This window comes from Scatophagus argus, chromosome 11, assembly GCF_020382885.2.
Source record: "Scatophagus argus isolate fScaArg1 chromosome 11, fScaArg1.pri, whole genome shotgun sequence".
In the NCBI taxonomy this organism is placed as follows: domain Eukaryota; kingdom Metazoa; phylum Chordata; class Actinopteri; family Scatophagidae; genus Scatophagus; species Scatophagus argus.
Genome location: NC_058503.1, coordinates 4,987,480 through 5,007,578, shown reverse-complemented (window position 1 = coordinate 5,007,578; position 20,099 = coordinate 4,987,480). Strand labels below are relative to the sequence as shown.

The 20,099-nt window shown below is 42.9% G+C and overlaps 1 protein-coding gene across 1 annotated transcript; it reads right to left on the bottom strand.

The window, feature by feature from the left end:
- Window positions 1-252: 252 nt before the first annotated feature.
- On the bottom strand, window positions 253-20,057 carry LOC124067578 (TBC1 domain family member 8). The gene is made up of 20 exons (XM_046405050.1): window positions 19,692-20,057; window positions 15,527-15,637; window positions 15,318-15,436; window positions 14,849-15,077; window positions 14,059-14,299; window positions 11,671-11,878; window positions 9,451-9,648; window positions 9,035-9,184; window positions 8,662-8,812; window positions 6,970-7,184; window positions 6,235-6,352; window positions 5,048-5,333; window positions 4,336-4,492; window positions 4,038-4,136; window positions 3,871-3,939; window positions 3,486-3,756; window positions 2,697-2,762; window positions 2,485-2,571; window positions 2,197-2,306; window positions 253-1,841 (listed from the first exon to the last, which is right to left on the bottom strand). Exons 1-20 carry the CDS (start codon window positions 19,816-19,818, stop codon window positions 1,455-1,457), a joined length of 3,399 nt encoding a protein of 1,132 aa, XP_046261006.1. The 5' UTR covers window positions 19,819-20,057; the 3' UTR covers window positions 253-1,454.
- Between the last annotated feature and the right edge of the window lie 42 nt (window positions 20,058-20,099).

Below are 20,099 nucleotides of genomic sequence, written 5' to 3'. Positions count from 1 at the left end.
TAATACAAAGGAATTTATATTAGAGACTGTCGGAAACTGGATTTTTGATGCCGCTATCAATATTTTACTAGAGATTTACTACCCATAACATGAAATAAACATTCATGATGAGGATTTCAGTTTGATCAGCAATGAATTGTGTCCAAGATAAATACTGAGTGGGGAATTTTACACTTGAGAAGCTGTCGGTGCTCTCTCGTGGGCTAACTGTTTGTCACCTGACATGACAGAAGACAACAGGGAAGTGACGTCTTTGTGCAATATCTTTTATTCACTTTCAACAGTGTGTTTTTCTGCAGTTGTTTGAGATCACTGTGGATTATTTCTCTGTAATTTGAAAAAAGGTTTTTTTTAAAAAAAGGTGCTTGCAGGTGAAAACGTAATATTAAAGAAATAGAAGTTATAAAATCACTAAGAAAAGAACACTGAAGGCATGCGAGATTTGCATTAATGCTGCACCATGAGGGAGTGCTGCTACAACCTGCTTATCAGGCAACCTTTATAAAGGGTTTCATACTGTTGTAGTAACGGCTTCATTAGTGCTTCGGTCATTTACTAGTGCTTCAAAGATCAGCCATAAGGAATTAATAGAAACAAATGTAGGGTTGCCAGGTTGTGAACATCTCTCTGGTGATAATTCATCCTTCTCCAGCAGGACACTCGTTTGTCTTTTTACATCATCTGCTCCAATTCGATCTCTGACCTTCTGGAAACATGAAAGTCTGGATAAGATTTCATTTATTAGTAACTTAGTAAAAGTAACAACTTTGAGAAGGAGTTGGAAAAACCCTCATTAACTTTCTTGTAATTTCAATTAAAAGTTACTAACTCTGGCTTTACCCATAACTATGAATAAATCATCTGAGATGTTTCATAACCTCAGCTGATCTATGAAAAATACGTAAATGATTTATTAACCTTTAACAAAGGAATTTGTCACAATGTAGAAATACTTTATAAAGAGTAGCCTGAGGAGAAAATGGAGAGAGATTTCTTGTCCACAGCACAGTTTAACGGCAGGCATCCTCATGGTGACATAAGAAGCCAATACTTGTTTCTACAATTTCTCCAGGCCTTTAGCACAAAATGACCATGTCTTCACCAGTGTTACTTGTACCAGCTGAGTCCACCATTGCAAGGTCGGCTGCGAAGATCTGCAGGTGGAAAAATGCCTTTCTGGCTCAAAATATTTAGGAATAAAAGCTCCTCTGTTGTCAGTTACAGGTCAAAGTAGGTCAGGGAGTCACAGGCTCTTGAGTTGCAGGAAACAAGTCGTGTCAGTGTGGCTGCCGACAGTCACATCACTGATGTATAAATGTCACAGATAACTTTAAGGCTCGTTGGCTTCTGAATTTGAAGCCCTTACACTGTGTCAAATGATACTGATATTTGTGGTTTTCTTCATAAGACGTTTGGCTTGTGTTGTGCCTCACAGTACACGGTTCACATTTCAGTCAGCTGGTCCCTTGTTGCAGCGTGAGCAAACCCACCCGCTGGTGATACTGCTTCTCCTTGGCGCCTATGATTTTTGCAGACAGATCCAGCGGCTTCTCGAAGAAGTTCACCAGCGCCTGTTCGGTCAGCAGGGACGCCAGGATCTGAGCGTAGCTGACCGTCCACTCGATCTCGGCCGCCAGACTGCCGCCGCCTCTGCTGGCGTCTTCAGCAGTCACCTGCGCGGTGCTGGTGACCTCTGACCCCGAGCTGGGCGCACGGTGGCTGGCCTCTCCGATCTGCAGCACGAGACTGGTTACCGTAGCGATGGCCTGGAAGAGGTCGTTCTCCTCTGGGTCGCCGTGGAACATGCTGTAGAGCGTTTTACAGAACTGGATGAACTCGCGCTGTGGAGGAAGGGATGGAGGGGGGTTCTATCAGTGCTTCATCACGTTTACAAAAAACCAACAGATTCATGCAGAAACTATTAACCTTTTAAATACGATTTGCCACTTTTCTCTTTTTCCTCATTCATAATCAGTGGAAGAGAAAATAATCGTTTGCAATAATTGCAGCTCGACATCAGACATCTGTGTATCCTCTTTACCAAAAAAGGTGAGACTAAAGCCCCTTTCAGACTAGCACAACTTTACGTTAATCCAACAGCGATTTAAGAGCTCTCCTGTCTGAATGAGAATCAACCCTGATGTTGGATAAAATGTAAACAGAATGTTTATGTTTTACTACAGCTGGTCCCAGTACCTGGTTCATGAGTGGCAGAGGTTTCTCCACATCTTTCTCCTTCTCTTTGGCAAGATCCTGTAGCATCTGCTTCAGCTGCTCCTGGTAGTCTTTGACTTCATCCTGAACATCTGGAACAACAGTCGCAGTCAGCACATTGAGCCACAGTTTCTGAAAACACCTACGAGTTACCTAAATTCAGATCATCAGCTTGCAAATGTCCGTTTGCTTGCGTTGTCTTTAGCTGTACTGTGTTGGGTTGAGCAAATAAAACGAACAGCTGATGATGTGCAGCGTGATTGGACTGACCAGAGGGCAGATTAACGTAGAGGGGTCTGTTTGTGGACAGCACGGGGCTCTTCATCAGAGAGGGGTCATCTTCGCTCTCAGTCAAAGCTGCAGACCCAAACACACCCACACACACACACACACACACACAGAGTAAAGTTAATCAACCAATTACAGCCCTGACTGTAACTTGAAACTCTCACAACTTTAATGGTGTTAACAGAATGAGTTACCTGGTGGGATGTGCAGACGGTACAGCAGCCTTATTTTCTCGTTCAGCTCTTCACAGTACAAAGTGTCTGTAGAGAGAGAACAGACAGTGAGAACAAATGAAGAACAAGAGCACGTTAATGGAAACACATTTCAGTTTTATTAGGTGACCCAGTGACACATTAGCAGCTTTACACGTTCACACAAAAGTGATGAATCTTCCCAGTTTGTCTGAAACAGCGGAGTACCACACAAACTCAAGGGAGGGATTGTGGGAGGTTTTAGTCCAACACACAAGAGCATTATAACTGGATTCAGCCACTAAATGTAGCTTTATTATTGCTTTCACATTTCTTGTGGTAGATTTGGTCTTTTACTCTGTAAAGGGTTAGTTCACACAAATTAGAAACTGATTTTTGTTTTCCCATATTTTAAGAAGGGTCCGTATATCCTCTGAAAAAATGACTTATGTAGGAATTTTTCTGTTTTTCTTAAGAACAACGTATTGCACACTCCCAATATTTGAGAACATTTTGCATGTCATGCGTTACTTTTCTTGTTACACTGGTGGCGGTGCCACAATCTCATCTGGCAGTCACAGGTGTGTTTTAAAGCACTGTTTTTAAGAAGCTGAATCACAGTGACAAAAAAGACTTTTGTGACATCCTTAAAATAGCTACATTTTTAGATGAGGGCTCAACTAGAGGACCAGTAGCTTGTTAAAATTATTTTTTAACACAATGATCAACAACATACTGCCGAGTGTAAATCTGCCTTTCGTCTTCCTGTCCGTCTCCCCTCTCGTTACCTACCAAGCCAGCCGGCAAACTCTCCAAAGGTTATCAGGTTGTTGTGTTCCTGGTCCAGCAGGGTGAAGGTGCGGTTGGCCAGTGTGTCCATGTGCTGGTTCGAGCCGCCGGGCCACGGCGCCAGCAGCCCGTAGAGGCTCTTGAACTGGGGTCGATCCAGCCGGTACTGCCGCTCCAGGTAGGAGCGGCCAGAGTCGCCGTGCCGCCACGCTGCCGCCTCAGCCGCTGCTGCAGAGCTACTGTCACCCCAGTACAGACTGATGAAGTGCTCTGTCTGGAGGGGGGAGGAGCACAGGAAGGGTGGGAAGTGGGGTTATCAGATTCTCTGCTAACACAAGACACAAGGGATAATTTTGTTGATAAAGGAAATTAGTTGGAAAAGGGATACCTTGAAGAGGTCGTAGACATCAGCTAAGATCTCTGGAGAGATGGAAACATCTGGAGTCACCAGTCGCAACTGCACAGACACACACACAGGGAAGAGTTGGAGGCTTTGAAGTACTTTGAAAGTCAGACTTGACAACAGCATCACATTTCTATTCTCCGTTTGCTCACAGCGTTTTCTTTGGTGGTGTCCTCGTGAGCCTGCAGCACTCGGATTCGATGTCGACAGCGAAGCCTCTCAATCTGCCTCACTGTCAGGTCTCCGAATTTCTGTCACCAAGCAGCACAGCAGAGATTAAATGGAACATCAGCACAAGCATGTCGTCCTTCATAAACGATGAAGACTATCTGAGGGGAAAGGGTTAGTGCTTTTAAAGGAAAGAAATCGTTCACTGAAAGGTGCAAACAGCATATAATTCAAGGCCAATAACAGCCGCACCGATCACGTGTGTGTGTGTGTGCTTCTCACCTCGTAGGACTCATTGACGAGGTCAGTGATGTTTGTGTGTCTCACAGCAGGAACATCAGTGCCACTGCTGCTGCTGCTGCTGCTGCTGGTCTCCGGTGCAGCAGGCGGCGAGGACGGAACACAGGGGGACTCCTCAATTCCAACCTGGTCCAGAAAACTGAGAAGCACCAACCAGAGGGGTCAAACATACGAGCAGTCCCATCCGCTGTATTCAGAAAGACTGAATTTAGCACTTGAGATTCTGTTTTATATGCAATTTGAACAACGGGCTCCTCTCTGATCATCAGTCAGATCTTACAATAAAACAGCGGTTTAAAATAAAAGGAATGCTCTGCAGGAAATGCCTCAAGAAAGCAACAGCAAAACCTCCTTGTTACCAACTGACTGAAATCACTCATACATGATGCAAAAATGAAGGGACAGGAGACTGCTTGAGAAGAGCAACACCTAGTGTGAAAAATGCAACATAGAAATAAGTTAGAGTTAAGTTTTGCCAAGTTGTGCGATTAGTTTGAATCATATTTTAAAAATGTCTTTCATGATGAGTTTCATTTTTTTAAGTCTTGGGTGTCGGTTCAGTTCTGTTCCCCGTTCTATACCCATCTCCACTACACTGTCCTATCCGAATAAGTCTTTAGTCATCAACTGAGCACGATTAGCATTTACTTTTCTAATGCACCATTTCAAGAAGGAGTCAGAATGACAGATCTACCTGGTGAGAATCATAAGTGCCTGTCCCTCATCTGTGCTGGCAGAGAGCAGCGCAGCGTTGGCCTCCAGCACTGCCAAACCCAACTGAAAGATGGCTTTGATACCATGGAAGAAAAAACAGTCGACCACGCAGACGCCGCTTTGGAAGGGTAGGACGCTGAGGAAGAGGGTGAGGAACCAAGAGAGGGAGACGGAGGAGAGGGCGGACATGTCTGGAACATGTTCAGCCAGTTCTGGCAAACGCTCTCTGATCAGCTCCTCAAACACTGACTGGTCCACCTGAGCTCCTGCAGGGGGGAACAATGGAGTCAAACATACAAACAGGCAAAGTGTGTTTGTGTGTGTCGGCTCGTGTGAGTGTGAAGGGGTTACAATTTAAAAAATTTGATAGTGCTGACACTATATGTGACTTAATGTTTTTGCAGTGCAAAGCTGCCACATGACAGATGAAAGATGAAAACAAGATGATTAATCTGCAATGCCAACTTTCTGCTTTGATAGTTGAGAGTGATGCGCTTGTTCTGGTATGTACTTTGGATTGGGGCTGTTTTTCAAGGTTTGCACCAATAGATGGCAGCAGACATCGTTTTTCTTTGTTGAACAGCCACAGTTTGCTGTTAACAAGATCAGATTCAACAATTCTTAATCTCATTAAGAAGTACTGACTGTGTACCCACCAGAAAAAAATCAGTGTTGTCAGTCGTTTTGTTTTTCTGGGGTAGAGGAAATTGTTACTACTAATAAAATGATAAAATAACTCCAGCCTTATATTTTCAGTGTCGAGTCAATGCTGCGCGTACACATTCTCTGAACACAATTACTGCGGTCTCAAAAATGAAAAAACACCCACAAACGTGGACATTAACAGAAAGAGGAAATTGCTTCAAATGCACCGTGCATGTAAAAAAATAAACAGCTTCACAAACACAGGAAATAAGCCCTTATTTTAGAAACCAAAATTAGTATTTGGGTTGTTTAGTTGTCTGAGAAGCAGCAGCTTAGACAAAACAGTCTCAGTATAGAACAGTCTGAAGGTAGATCGTTCCTAAGTAGTCAATTAGTCAATAGCCCAAAGGGAAAACACACTGCTGATACACGGCTTTTAACTCATCTGCTCTAACTGAGGAGCGGCTACTCTAAGTGGCTCAAGTGAATATGAAGCTTGTTTGCCGAGCCCTGACCTCTTACCTATGACCCTGCGGTTGAAGTAGTCTGGCAGCATCCTCTCACAAACAGCCACCAGCAGCCAGAAGGCTTCTTCTTCTTTAGCGTAGAGCAGCAGCACCGACGCCAAGATGTTCATAGACTGAACAGAAGACATCAGAGGCCTTTTAACGATCAGTCAAGAAACGATTTACTCCAGATACACTGTTATGGTTAAGTTATTTAACTTAACTGATGAGAATCCATGTGGGTTTGGACAAATGGCATACAATGTGGAGGTTATTAACCTGCTTCCTGTTTGATAAATCTATCTAAAAACAATTGATGAATTAATAAAAAAAATTTCAAAATAAAACTGCATATCTTTAAACAGTGTATTTTTGCTGCCCACTTTTCACCGCACCTAATATTTATCTAACATAAAGACGAGTATGATGTCTCTGTCAGTAGGTGGAGTTAGGGTGGGGCGTGGTTTACGATTTTTGTCCGCAACATTATTTTAGAAAGCACGATAACCAGTTTCAGCACAGTATATTTGCTTTTAAATGATTTAGATACAGGAAACTACATTCAAATTCCAGTTGTTATCTTCTTCTGATGTGTGTGTGCTCCACACGGTTCTGAAATCAAACCTATACATGTTTCCTGGTGACACTACAACTGCTGCTGCTGCTGCTGCTAAAATTACACCAGCCCACAGCTGTAACAGGTGTACAGTCACATCATTTTCTCCGCACTCGTGTCATCATGCTTCCCCACCTGACAGTATCCAATCTTGGGGTTGCGGTGAGCATAAGCCGTTAGGACGCGCCTCAATGCAGCGATGCCGGTGGGGTTTTGAAAGGCGGGGTGGTCTGGCAGAGAGCGGTGGAGGTCCCGCTCAATCTCCTCTGTAGCCAGGTTGCTCTGGCCCATGGACTTCTGAACCAGGTTGGCGTAATAACCCTGATGAGACTCTAGTTCTGAGGTCGCATCTGCACAAACCAGAGGCAGAGATACTGTAAACACTGATTCTACATGACTTTAAAGCAAGGATATCTGGTTTTTATTTTATGACTGAGTAATCTGTTAGGTGTCTTCGCTTTGACTGTTACATGTCATGTCACAGCCTCTATTTTCTATTTCACAGAACTTCAAAGAACCATAACTCTGAACATTTGTGACATCAAGGGTTTATAAGAAATGCAGAAAACAGATGATGGGTGACAGCAGTGAACTGGGAGGAAACTTCTGCTTTAACAGAAGCAGGTGATTTACATGCTATTGTTTCGGCAAGCATGTACAAAAAACAGTGTGATTTATTAAATGAATAAATTCAGAGGGTTCGCAGTTTAGAAAAGTTCATGTAAACTTTTCTAACCTGAAACAACTAAAACCTGAACAGCAGCACATCTTTTCCTTTTCTCTCTGGACAAATATGAGTCAAGAACAAGAAAATGGTCTGACCCCAGCAGATCCTGTTTCCTCTACAGTGACTCTCTCACTGACAAAACCATAAGGAGGTTCTGGGGCTTGCAGGGCGTACAGGATCCTCATCCTGTATCATCTCACAAACAACACACACGCACACACACACATACTCACCGGCCCCCAGGGAAAATGCTTTGTGTTCAAACATGTGGGAAAAACCACAACCCTGTGCGTTGCTATTCTGCCATTTGTTTTTAATGCATGTGGGAATTAGGTCATTCTATTTTAAAACCCTGACATCAACAGCCTGGCAATACTGGCTGAAGATGAACTGCAACACTCTGAGAAGTTTTGTTCCTCAACGTGTCTCTTTCTCCAGGTGCTGTTTCAGTTTCACAACAGTTTCTGCTCATCGGTTTCAGTTCCAATAATCGAGTTTTCCTCACTGAGTCTGAGCGAAGGAACCGACGGGAAACCAAAGTAAAAGCTGGTGGTTTAAGTTTTGACTGAAAGATGGAGAGAAGAGGATGTGAAGCCCAAGCTGTGCTCAAACACACACCGCTGTACTACACGAGTCTGTGCCTGTTTGGCCTGACACCCATACTACAGCCAGAGTAACAATCACCAGTCAACAATGTTTTCACTCTACCCCCTCAGATGACTGATTCAGTACAACATCTGTAGTGGACACAATGCCTCCTTTTTGCATTACATTATGATGCATGATATTTCATTGAGTCCATTTATATTAGTGAGGATACACACTAAATGTGAGGATCATTTTCAGTCTGGAAAAAACTAAACAGCACCACAAACTGCAGCGTCTAAAAGAGTTGAACCAACACCTTATGGCAGGTCTGTATTAAGTATAAAGCTGCATCTCTTCTTATGTCCATTTTTAATGTACACATGTACATTATAGCCCATTTTATTCTAATGATTTTAATACAAACTTCCTGTTCCTATTCTAACCTTAAACTTGCTGCTTCTCGTGCATTAAAGCAGCCCTGTCATTTTAGCCACCGTCTGTCTGAACGGTACCTGAAAGCGTCATCCACAGCTCCCCTCGAAGTGACTCTGGAATCCCCATGGAAACAAGTCTTTGGGTCTTCTCTGTGCGGAACATGTGAACGCCCCGACCGAACTCCAAGAAATGCTCCTCCCACAGGCGCTCCTTCACCTGCTCCATGCTCTGACACAAACACACAGATGAACACGCTTGACTTGCTGAGTGTGTGTGTGTGAGAAGCTTTTCAAACTTTTCCTCTTTTCCACAGAAAAATAAAACTATCTGCATCTCAAAGTCAGTGGAGTTAGTGAGAGATTATGTCTATAATAAGGTGAACTGATACTGTTAAAGGCATGACTCTGACTTAACTCTCAAAAATCAGTGAAATGTCAGGCTCCACTCTACCTTGCTGTCGTTGGTTCCTGGTTGGCTTTGGTGGAAGGCTGTCATCAGAGCCTCGGTGTTGACGGTGTTACGCAGAACCTGCTCCTCTATCTCCTCTTCATCAGAGTACCCGGTGTCATAGTAGAAGGTGTAGTAGGGTGTCGGGGAGCGCTGAGGAAATTATGAGGAGAAATGTTTCCAAATGTCATTAGTGAAACTAATGTATTTCAACATTAAAAGCTTAAGGTTTGACTTCACGCTTTGCATGATCATGTGCAACTTCAGGCTCACATTCTCAGAAACACTGTATTGATATGGTTGGGCTGCATTTTGCTGTGTTTAAACAGTGTTGTAATCTATCTCCAGCCTTTTGACTCTCCTGCTGAAACGTTACAGTGTAAACTGAGACAGGAGGAAGTAAACACATATACACGAACCACACTCCTCTTGCCGTCCTTCCTGCTGCGGAACATGGACTGTTTCCACTGCAGAGCTCGCAGTCTGGAGTTCAGGCTCTCGACCAGCTCGTTTCTGTCAGTCAGTTCGATCAGCTGGAAGGCCTTCTTAGTCCGAATGCTCACTATGACGGGGTTGGGAAGCAAGCTGGTGCTCTCTGCCTTTTCTATAGACAACACCTGACGGGAGAGAATGGAAGAAACAAGATACCACAACATGATCAGTTATTTCTCACATGAGAGTGGGAAAGCAGGCTGGTGGAATTTAAACGTGTACTTAAAATACTGCCACCTCATACTGCCTCATTACTTTTCCTGTCCCCAGTCAACAATCTTAATGTAAATCTATTTTTTTCTCACTCAGCTCATACATAAATAATAAGGACTTTAATTTTAGAAATAAACATGCATTTAAACAACTATTCTGTGTTACTGTACTGTATTGTAAACAACTTCCCCATAACATGGTACTTTCTTAAAAACCCTGATTTTAAATTAGAGGTGAATGAGAAGTAGATGATTTTACCATTAATTTCTCTCAGTGGCTGTAGTTCAAACGAACAAATGTAATGCTTTACATGCATACTTTGCTTACAGTATCTGTAACACAGCCTTTAACATGGAAAACAAGAAAAACATTCAAGCCCAGGACATGTGCAGGAATAAAAGAGACTATAGGGGAGACTGTGGTGCAGCAGAAGGGGAATTATGCACAGTAACAGATTAGGTGGGTGGAAGTGATCATATGTTTCTACAGACAAAGCTTCAACAAAGAACAGAGGAAATGGAGGATTAAGGAGCAGCACTGAGGGAAAGACAGTATGTAAGACTCCTGGTGTCTGGATAAAATCTACAATTTCAAATTCAAGTCAAGCGCTCTATTCAAACATGCAAATACATCTGCAAACAAGATTAATAAGGTCAAATCCTTTGGAATTTCTGAGGGGCCGAACTTGCCCTTGTCCGAAGCAAACATGCAAGCTGACTGCCTCTTGTATAACTGCAGCAAATAATAAAATATTCCCCTTCTGCATTATGTGTTAGTGAGTAAACATAATCCGCCATATGAAACCAGTCCGTGTGTTACTCTTTAACCAGCAACTGGCAGAGTAAACACAGACTGTTTAACAAAGTCACCTAAAAACACACGACCGTCACAGAAAATACAACCCTCTGACAGAAACTCCCAGATAAAGGGTCTTGAACAAAGTCACTCAGGATAAAGAGACAGATCTGTTAAGTCAGCGGTTACATACTCAAAGAGGCTGGAAAAGTCAAACAGGACAAGGAGAAAATCTAACTGTGGCAACGAAAGAAGTCAAAGTATTCTAATGCCTGAATTCTCTCATCAGTCTTTAATATCCCAAAGTCAATAAGGCTGTAAGGTTGGAAAATATCTCTTCAGATTTACCAGGTTTTTACCTTCAGGTCATCAAATATCGTGACCCTTTGCAGGGTCGCTGGGGGCTGCGGCCTATCCCAGCTGCCATTGGGCAAGAGACGGGGAACACCCCTGACAGGTCACCAGCTCATCACAGGGATGACATGGAGACAAACAACCATTCATGCTTACATTCACACCTACGGGCAATTTAGAGTCACCAAACAACCTCACCTGGATGTCTCTGGAGTGTGGGAGGAACCTGAAGCAGCTGGAGGAAACCCACACAGAGAACATGCAAACTCCTCACATAAAGGTCCAGGATGGCCAGCAGGTTTGGACCCAGAACCTTCCTCCTGTGAGACAACAGTGGTAACCACTGCTATCCACAGTGCCACACAGGTAGTCATCACTCTCTACTAAAAAACTGGACCAACAAACTAATGTTCTTGGACTTTGCTTACTCACTTCCTGTAGGCCTTTAAAGTATTTTACTGATATAAATTTATATGGCTGAACTTAGTGGTTCATTGTGCTTCATGTGTTATGGCATAACTCATGGAAGCTGTCCTGTCTTGAGCATTTTGGACTTCATGAAAGACCTCAACGCATCATTAGCTTTTCTGTCAGGCTAGGAAACATGCAATAATTTCAATAATGCCTCATTAGACCACAGCACACCATTTCAAAGATATCTGAGCCACAGGCCTTCAGTCCTCTGAAGTTTGTAACAGACAGCCACTGTGTGCACAGTGTTATTATGGGGCACTGAAACCTCATATTCATTGGACTTATTGAACTGATGTACTGTTGTGCTGTACCTCTGAGAGGGGTATGAGCAGGATGCAGTTGCCTTCCTCTCGGCTGGAGAAACACAGATAACTGTCAGTGGTATAGAGGCTCCCAGCTGTATGGCAACGCGCATGTGGCGTCCATACCGAACAAGAGGCCACCTCATGGAGATTCTCACCACGAGGGAGCCGAAACAGAGCCAGAACGTACTCCCTCAGTGCCTGCTCCTCTAGGATCCTGGGAAGAAAATGATGAGGAGTTAAGTCGGTAACACACAGATGTAACTTGGAAAGAGTTTTGAAAGCAGAGCAAACTGGATATTGAGTCTTCAGGTTCAGTCAGACTTATACACAAGAGCTGCGAGTAAACCTCTGACCAACAGCACTCTCCAGTGATGTTGGGTGTGACCAGACACACTTTGAAACACTATTTTTAGCTTTTCAGCCAATATACACATAAACATTAAATCTTAGTTACAAGAACATTTCCAAAACCATCGCAACTTGTAGTAAAGCATGAATGAAATCTGGGTAAAAAAATCACAATCCAGTCTAAATTAAGACTCCTCTCCTCAGTGTGGAAATGGCCAGGCGTGAGATAACCTAGGAATTTCTCCGTTTGCACCATTAAAACACAATACTGCAGAAAATATGGTGCTTTTGTGGCACAAGCCTCTCATCCGTCATGCTGCAATGTTGCATTGTTTACAATGTCTGAGCATGAGCTGTACAAACAGATCCAAGAGCTGCAGTGAGGACACTTGGGTTGAATTCGTGGAAACAACAAAGGCAGTGTACTGCCCTGCTTGACTAGAAGCCAAAATCTTGTTTGAGCCCTTACAAGGGTTTACTTTTCACTTTTCCGTTATAGGAAATGTTCCATGTCAGTCCGCAGCAAAATGTAACTGTGTAGGTTCAGACCATGACTTTGGTTTTTAAAATCAGCACAAGCCTCAGTTCTAATCCACTTAGTTGGATTTTTTTCAATAAAATGTGGTAATTTATTCATCATTCTACAACCAAAACACATCACCAGGGGTGCAATAAGCACCTCTTGTGGGCTAAAATGTATTCTGAATTTACTGTTGCATAATCCATCAGATTCTGTATAATTTATGTCAGCATGTTTTAATGTAAAGTGACAATATGCAACATAACTGCACCACTAAGCCAGGGACACACAGGAGGCAGAAGGGTTACGACAGGTCAATGCACATGCGAGCAGTAGTGTTCAGCTGGCTGTACACATTTATCCACTCGGGTCTCTTGCTCCTCTGCTCTCAATCACACAGAGCCGGTCTTCATAACCCACGAATTTATAACATATTGTCTTATACATGTTCCTGAAAGCAAGGCGTTGCTTCTTCTGCAACACAAAAGTCTGAACCTCTAACTTGTGTGATCATCTGTGGGGGAGGGTCCTTCCACTTCCACTTCCAGCAAGTCCTACTGTTAATTGCCAGTAATACATGTTTTTAGAACTGAATTGTAGATGAAGAACATTTTGTGGATTAAGATGAACTTTTACAGGAGTAGGAACTAAGAAGAAGCTAAGCTAAGAGGTAAATAAGTTTCTTTTTCTTCAGGAACTTTGGAAACTACAGGAACTTTTCATACTTCTGTGAGTTCACATTAAGCAGCCCATTTCACATGCATGGTGGTTTTTTCTTTTTTACCCCATTCTGGACTGTCTGTGGTTTGAGTGTCCTGTCTGTACTTTCTATTTCTACTTCCTTTTTTCAGTTTCCATCTGTTATGCATGTTCAAAGTTTTGTATAAAATACACAAATACACTTTACCATTTAGAGATACTCCCACCCACTCTTACATCTGCCCTGTAGCACAGACAGTTTCCTGTTATGGTTTTCAGGTTTTTATATAGATAAGTGACCCTGTTCAACACAGCCGCACTTGAGCAGAAACGCTCAATGCCAGAAGTGTCATGCAATAGTGTTAGTTGCGACTTAGGTCTGTTGAAAACTACTTCACACACACAGAGCAAACATAAAAAAAAAATATGACAAACACAAAGAATTAAAATTTGAACAAATGCAGCATCAGTATATCAAAAAATGGGCGTGTCTTATCGGCCATCTGTTAAAACTGTCGGTACACTTCAGAAACCCCACCCACACACTCAAATTTCCAGCATCAGATACTGAGGGGGCTGTGTGTGACCATTTCTGTAACTTTCCGGAAAAGATGTGGAAAATCCCACATTTACACCCGCTTCATGCCTGACTGTCCAGCTGTGTGGAGGTGAGAAAGGAGTCAGGGTCTGAACTTCTGTCTCCAGCTCTGTTTTTCCTGTCATCAGAATATTACACTGGCATTTGGAAAGTCACGTGAAACATAAAATGCGCCGAGACAAACATCACAAGTTAAACTGAGCCGCTGCTGCAATACTACAATACTAACCTTTTGGTGATGCGTGCGGGCTGCTGCAGGACTCGGTCCAGCTCCAGGCCTTCGCTGTCCAGCAGCCGCCTGAGGGCAATGTCAGCCAGCTGACCTATGACCCCAAATGTCTCGTCCAGGCTCAGGAACATGGAGAATTCCCTCTGACGTTGCCGCGTGCTGACCCGGATCGCCTCTGTCATCAGGCCGGTGGAGACCCGCTCCAACCGTGTCACATCCGCCCAAGGAATCACAAATTTGACTGAGGAAGAAAGAAGAGACTAAAATATTATTATTTGAGTTTCTTAATACAAAACTTTTCTAATACTCAGTTTTGGAATGTCTATGAAAATTTAGTAAAATTTAGTAACATACCTGCAGCAATAAGCCTCCAATTTGCTGCCATTAAATCACATTTTTCTACCAAATGTTCTCTTTCTTTATCTATTTGTGTAATTTTGGCATAACTGTCTCAATTGTCAATTGAGAAGAAGACAACAATCATGTGTATCATTTCACACAAGGAATCACAAATGATTACTCAGTTTAACAAGTTTTCTAAGTATATTTTGATTATTTATGACACATTATTACTCTGAGTCCCATTAAAATCCATTGTAAGCAATGGAACAAGCTGCAAATATTTCATATCCACCTCTCAAACATACATGTAACGTAGCTCAAAGATTTTCAGTAGAGCACTGCTTTATCATTACATTTGGAGTGAGCTATGAGTAAAGTAAAAGCATGGGCTTGCAAATTATGGGGAGTGACTCCCTAAAAATCAGAGCCCTCACTTTGGTGTACAGACCTTCCTTCCCCAGCAGGAAGGAGTAGAAGGACATGTGGTTGATGCTGAGGAAGAGGAAGCCCTGTCGAGGCACCCGGCCTTTCCAGCAACAGCAGGAGTAGTACGTCACCAGCTTCTCCGACGATGGGAGGCCAAAGTGCAATTCAAACTTCATCAGCGCCTCCCTGAACTTTTCAGGGTCCTCCTCCTGGGCGGCCTGACGGCTTCGAACCTCCTCTGCAATGAGGCCCTGCAGAAGAGAAAGCTTACACTCATTAGTTCAGGGCGCTTTACATGGACTTGCATCACCAAAGGATGTGAGAATTTAGGTTTTCATCATCATATAATCTACAGTAAGGCATATGTTTTACTTTCATCCAACAAATGCCTTCAATCAATTTTAAATCCACAGGAAAAGCTTCGTCAACACAGCTCAAAGCCTCAAATCAGTCTCTGTCAGGATTCATGCCAGCACTGGCAGCTTTCACACCTTGACTTTTCCTTTGACAAAGCTGGCAACATCCTCCTTGTTCTCAAACACAGACAGAGAGTGAAGCAGGTTGTGGACCAGCCAGTCCCAGTGCTTGTTCACCTCCTCTATGGCAGCTCCTAACAGACAAGAGGACAAAAGGGAATTGACAACTGAGACCCAGCTGGTACAGCAAAAACATATTGAAGGACACTTGATATTCAACTCACCGCTGGCGATTACCCAGCTAGTCTGGGAGCCGGGAACCTGGAGGAGGATGCGGAAAGGTGTGACCCTGGCATTAGAGTCCAACACTGTATCCAGTGCCCCTACCAGGAGACCTGGTGAGACAACAAAACACAGAGAATCACAATGACATCAACATATTCCAGAGAAGAAGCTGAGGCATAGTGAATTAGCTAACAATGCAACAGCAAAACAGTGAACAAACCCCTGACAGTAGTGTCTATTTTATAATTTTTTTTAACATTTTAAGGCCTAGCCCTGCGATTGACTGGCGACCAGTCCAGGGTGAACCCCGCCTCTCGCCCGTAGTCAGCTGGGATAGGCTCCAGCTCCCCCGCGACCCTGACGGATAAGCGGTATAGTGGATGGATGGATTTTAAGGCCTCTTAAATCCCCACAGATAATTAGATATTCAGCCATAGACTGTGAACTGTCTGAGCCACAGAAATTGTAAAGTGGGCACAGGTTAGCCAACTGTGTTTTATTGTTTTAAACAATGTGTTAAGTAATTTAAAGTTTTTATTATCATGTGAACTGGCAAAGTTGAATAAAGTAATAATTACAGGCACCATACTCAAGCTAATTACAATTAGCTTAATTAAACAGCTACAATGATTTTTTCAATTACCTTTCTATTTCACTAATATTATTTTTTTTTTTATCTACAACCATTTTTCTTTCATTCTGATATTTGATTAAGTATCTGTACCTTATCAAATATCACAATGAAAGGTTGTTATGGTAGGTTATAGGTATGAACACAATACAAACACTGAAGCAGAGAGGCAAAAACAAGCCTTGTTACAGTTTAGCTGACTCTCGTTTAAGACACATCTCAGTACGTAATCAGTCTGTCAGTTCAGCTTTAATAATAACATGCAGTGGGACATCTGCTTAAAGAAAACTCACTGGTGTCAGTTAAAGTTACAGTCAACTCCGCAGTTGTTCAGAAGAATAAAACAGACCCCAGGAACCAAAATTTTTAAATGGCTTTTTGAATTTCAATCATCACGCAAATAGAGGCACACACAAAAAAAAAAAAACAAAGATGTGCTCTCATTACATCTGTATCTTTGTAAGCCATGGCTAATCTGCATCATGCTCTTCCAATAACAACTCTCTTTGTAGTGCTTTGATTGTACATTTCCTCTGGGGAGAGATAGTAAATATTCTGCCCTAAAATACAGAAAGGCCTGCAAGGGCTTCAAGTCACCAATAGCTAATTTTAAATACTTCTATAATAAATCTTTCAAAGGGTAACAGAAAAGAAAATGCATTTTTTAAAAAAAACAAGTTAAAAACAATTATCTTTAACCACCACCAAAGCTTTCTAACAACCACAAGTCAGGATTTTATGACCTACTCAGGGGTCAGCTTTAAAATATTCAAAACACTCACACTACTTTGTTTTGAATGAAGATAGAGGAGAAATGCATGACATGACTGGGTGTGGCACTTTTTTCGGTTGCTAGCTTGTTTTTTGTTTTTTTCCCCCAGGGACAGCTCACCATGATCGTATACTCTGAGCTCTGTAATGCACCCACAAAATCATTTACACTGTTTAAGTCTTGGGGTTGGTATGTATAAAGCTGCTTGAAATCACCGTATAATAAGCCCCTAAGTGACCAGCAGAGGCAGTGAATACACATTAACACATATTGGAAATAAGTGATGACAATATGTGCACCCCATATGTATTGAATATTTATTATAATTGTTGCCTTGTAAATGCAAACGTTGAAAAATAAAAGGAATAGTTTCACTTATGACAAAGTATGCATGAAGCTCTATACATTCATGACACACCACACATCGCCTGCTATTGGCTGATTCAGTGCTGAAGGGCGGACAGTTTGGCTAGGCATAATTGTAGTCTTATTTTATGACAATAAGGAGTCACTGCGGTCAGTGCTTATACTTTGATCAAAGTTACAGGACTGATAAGTGGTTCTTAAAGGAGCTGGCACCCTGCTTTCATTTGAACTGTTGAAGCATTTTGGTTTTCTAACGCAGCATTTTCAACCAGCTTAACCCCACCGACCACAGCAAAGCACAACCGTGCATTTCAAAGTCATAGCTGAACAAGACGAGGGTAGTCTGATCTCTGTCTCTGCCTTGAGCATAAAAGATACATCTATACCAAGTAGTACATGGAGAGAAGAGGAAGAGGAACCAGTGTCAGTTCTCCCATAATGCTGCATTGCACTCAACACCTTCAGGATTGTCAGTCTGTAAGGTGAAACTGCCTCTTGTTGCCAAAAAGATAAACTGCCTGAAACTATTTCACCAAGATGGGATTCGCCAGAGACTTTTGTGTACATTTTTTTTAGTCAGGATATGTGTCAAACTAGACATCAGCACAAAATATCATCTTTCACAATCTAGAAGTATTTTAGCATTTAAAAGCATGTGTTTTGTTGGAACCCTAAGCAGGTGAGGAAGAGTAAAGATAAAGTCTCCTCCTCCAGCAGACAACTCTGGATCTCAGCCAAATGTAAACCACATCTTAAAGTCAGTGTCGACCTGCCTGAAGCTGTGAGCCCCGCAGCCTGGCAACGCAAAACCATCCGTGTGTCACCACAAAACTCACAAAGGGTTTACACTGGCAAACTCTCCAGAAAAGCAAGTCAACGTGAATCATCGCCTTTCTCTGCTAATAGTCACATTGTGAGGCAATACTGCTGTGGAGACAGCAAGGCTACAGTCAGCCTTTATGAGGCTTAGAAAAGGGCAAAGAAGAGATCTGCTTTTTAACAAGACTGCAATATCTGTTTGCGCTTGAATGCATCACATTAAATTACCTGTATGTTTTGTTCTTGTGTTGCTTTGTGTCAGTGGATTAAATGGACTAACAGAGACCTTATAGGACAGTGCATCCGTTTCATAGTCAGAGATAAAAACACAAAGATTGGTATGAAGGGGCTGATCGGCTGCAGATGTTTAGTTGCCCAGCCCTTCTCAGAAATCCTGCTCAACGTGTGGGGTGTATCACTGCTGTGATAAAGGCTGGAAAGTGTGTTATCACAGTTTTGAGAACACAAAAACTTCAGTTTCTGCCTTCGTTTTTAAAAACTGGAAACATAATCGCAAAATAATACAAAAAAAAAAATGAACAGCTCTTCTCTGTGCTGGTTCCTCTGTCTGTGTGGCAAAAGCGTCAAAGTGAAGATCGTTTAATGAGTTAATGTTGAACGATGTGACGACAGGACTTGACCCTTTGCCCCTCTTGCTCCGGGAACAGCAAGAACAAACACATACGCTAAGTAGGCCCTGGCCAGGAAGTTCCCTCTATTCTGTTTTATGAGAAGAGATCTGGCCGGGTTTCTCCACAGAGAAGAGGAAAGAGCATAAAGACGACACTGTGCAAACTGGTCGATCATCGCATAACGTCATTAGGCCTGTTGTGCACATACAAAACACAGGAAGAAAGCAGAAAACCATCATGAAGAATGAGACGCAGTCAGACAGGCTGCAGCTGCAACAAGCATGTGCTCAAAAGTTTGTGTAATAATCGCAAAAAAAAAAAAAACCCTCACCCAAACTGAAGAAAAGTCCAGGACTGAAGCTTGCCAGAAATCAAAGCAAAATGAAGTAAACAGCAAAGTCAGCTCAGTTTGTTGGGAATGTACTCTTGATCATCCTTAATACTACAAACACTGCGAGGTTACTACCCCTTAGAGTAAGAAACACTTTTCCTTATTGAAAGTGAAAATATTTTGTTGACGCAAAGGGTTGTTGTTGTTGCTGTCTCTGGTGTGCTCACAAAGTTTAAACCACACCTGAGCAGCTGGAGCATGAAACCTCCACCAAGTTAACCTGCCATATAATTATAAGGTTTGTTGCCATAGCTACACATGCAGACTGTGCTAAACCAAATATCTGGAGCAGGGACTTTCCTGTGAGCTCTGCGACGGGAAGAATCCAGGATTGCTCTGTGCTTTGGCTCAACACATTTAACTAACTTTAATCCTAACTTTCTCGTTGGATTCCTTGTTTACCTCTGTGGTCTTTCCTCGGTTGTTCCTGTTGTTTACTTGTTATCCTGACAGCTGTCTTTCTCTTTGTTTACCTGTGGTCCCGACTACACTGCTGCGTGGCCTGTCTTTCACTTGTTATTTTTTTGTTGTGTCACTGTCCCTTTCTCTTTACCTGTGATCCTGCCTGTCGGCTCCCCGTGGCCTCTCCTCCTCTGCAAGAGGAAGAAATCGTTGCTCCTCTCGGTCACCCACAGCTTCAAGGCGTTTTTCAGCAGAACTTCCTCCGGGTTCAGCCACATATCTTCCAGCAGGGAGGGACCGGAGGAAGCCCTCCGTCGTCTCGGTCTTTGCAGAGGGGAGGTATATGAGATTGTCTCTCCCTGTCCTCCGGCTCGGGAGCGGCCCGGTTCGACCCTACAGCGGCGGACTTTCGGGTTTATCCATGTTCACCCCGCGCCCCCGACAGCTGCACGCTTCGGACTTCCTAGCCTCACGTCTGCTGCCCCCACGCCCGATTTGCAGCAGCTGTACTCACTGTACAAGATCGTCTATCTGAGACGATGACTCACGTTGTAGTTGA

Excerpts from the sequence above, each read along its gene's own strand:
- LOC124067578 (XM_046405050.1), bottom strand. The coding sequence starts at position 19,818 with ATGTGGCTGAACCCGGAGGAAGTTCTGCTGAAAAACGCCTTGAAGCTG. Across the intron at positions 5,334-6,234 it reads CTTCAACCGCAGGGTCATAG|GAGCTCAGGTGGACCAGTCA; the intron begins GTAAGAGGTCAG and ends TCCCCCCTGCAG. Across the intron at positions 4,493-5,047 it reads GCACTTATGATTCTCACCAG|TTTTCTGGACCAGGTTGGAA; the intron begins GTAGATCTGTCA and ends GGTGCTTCTCAG.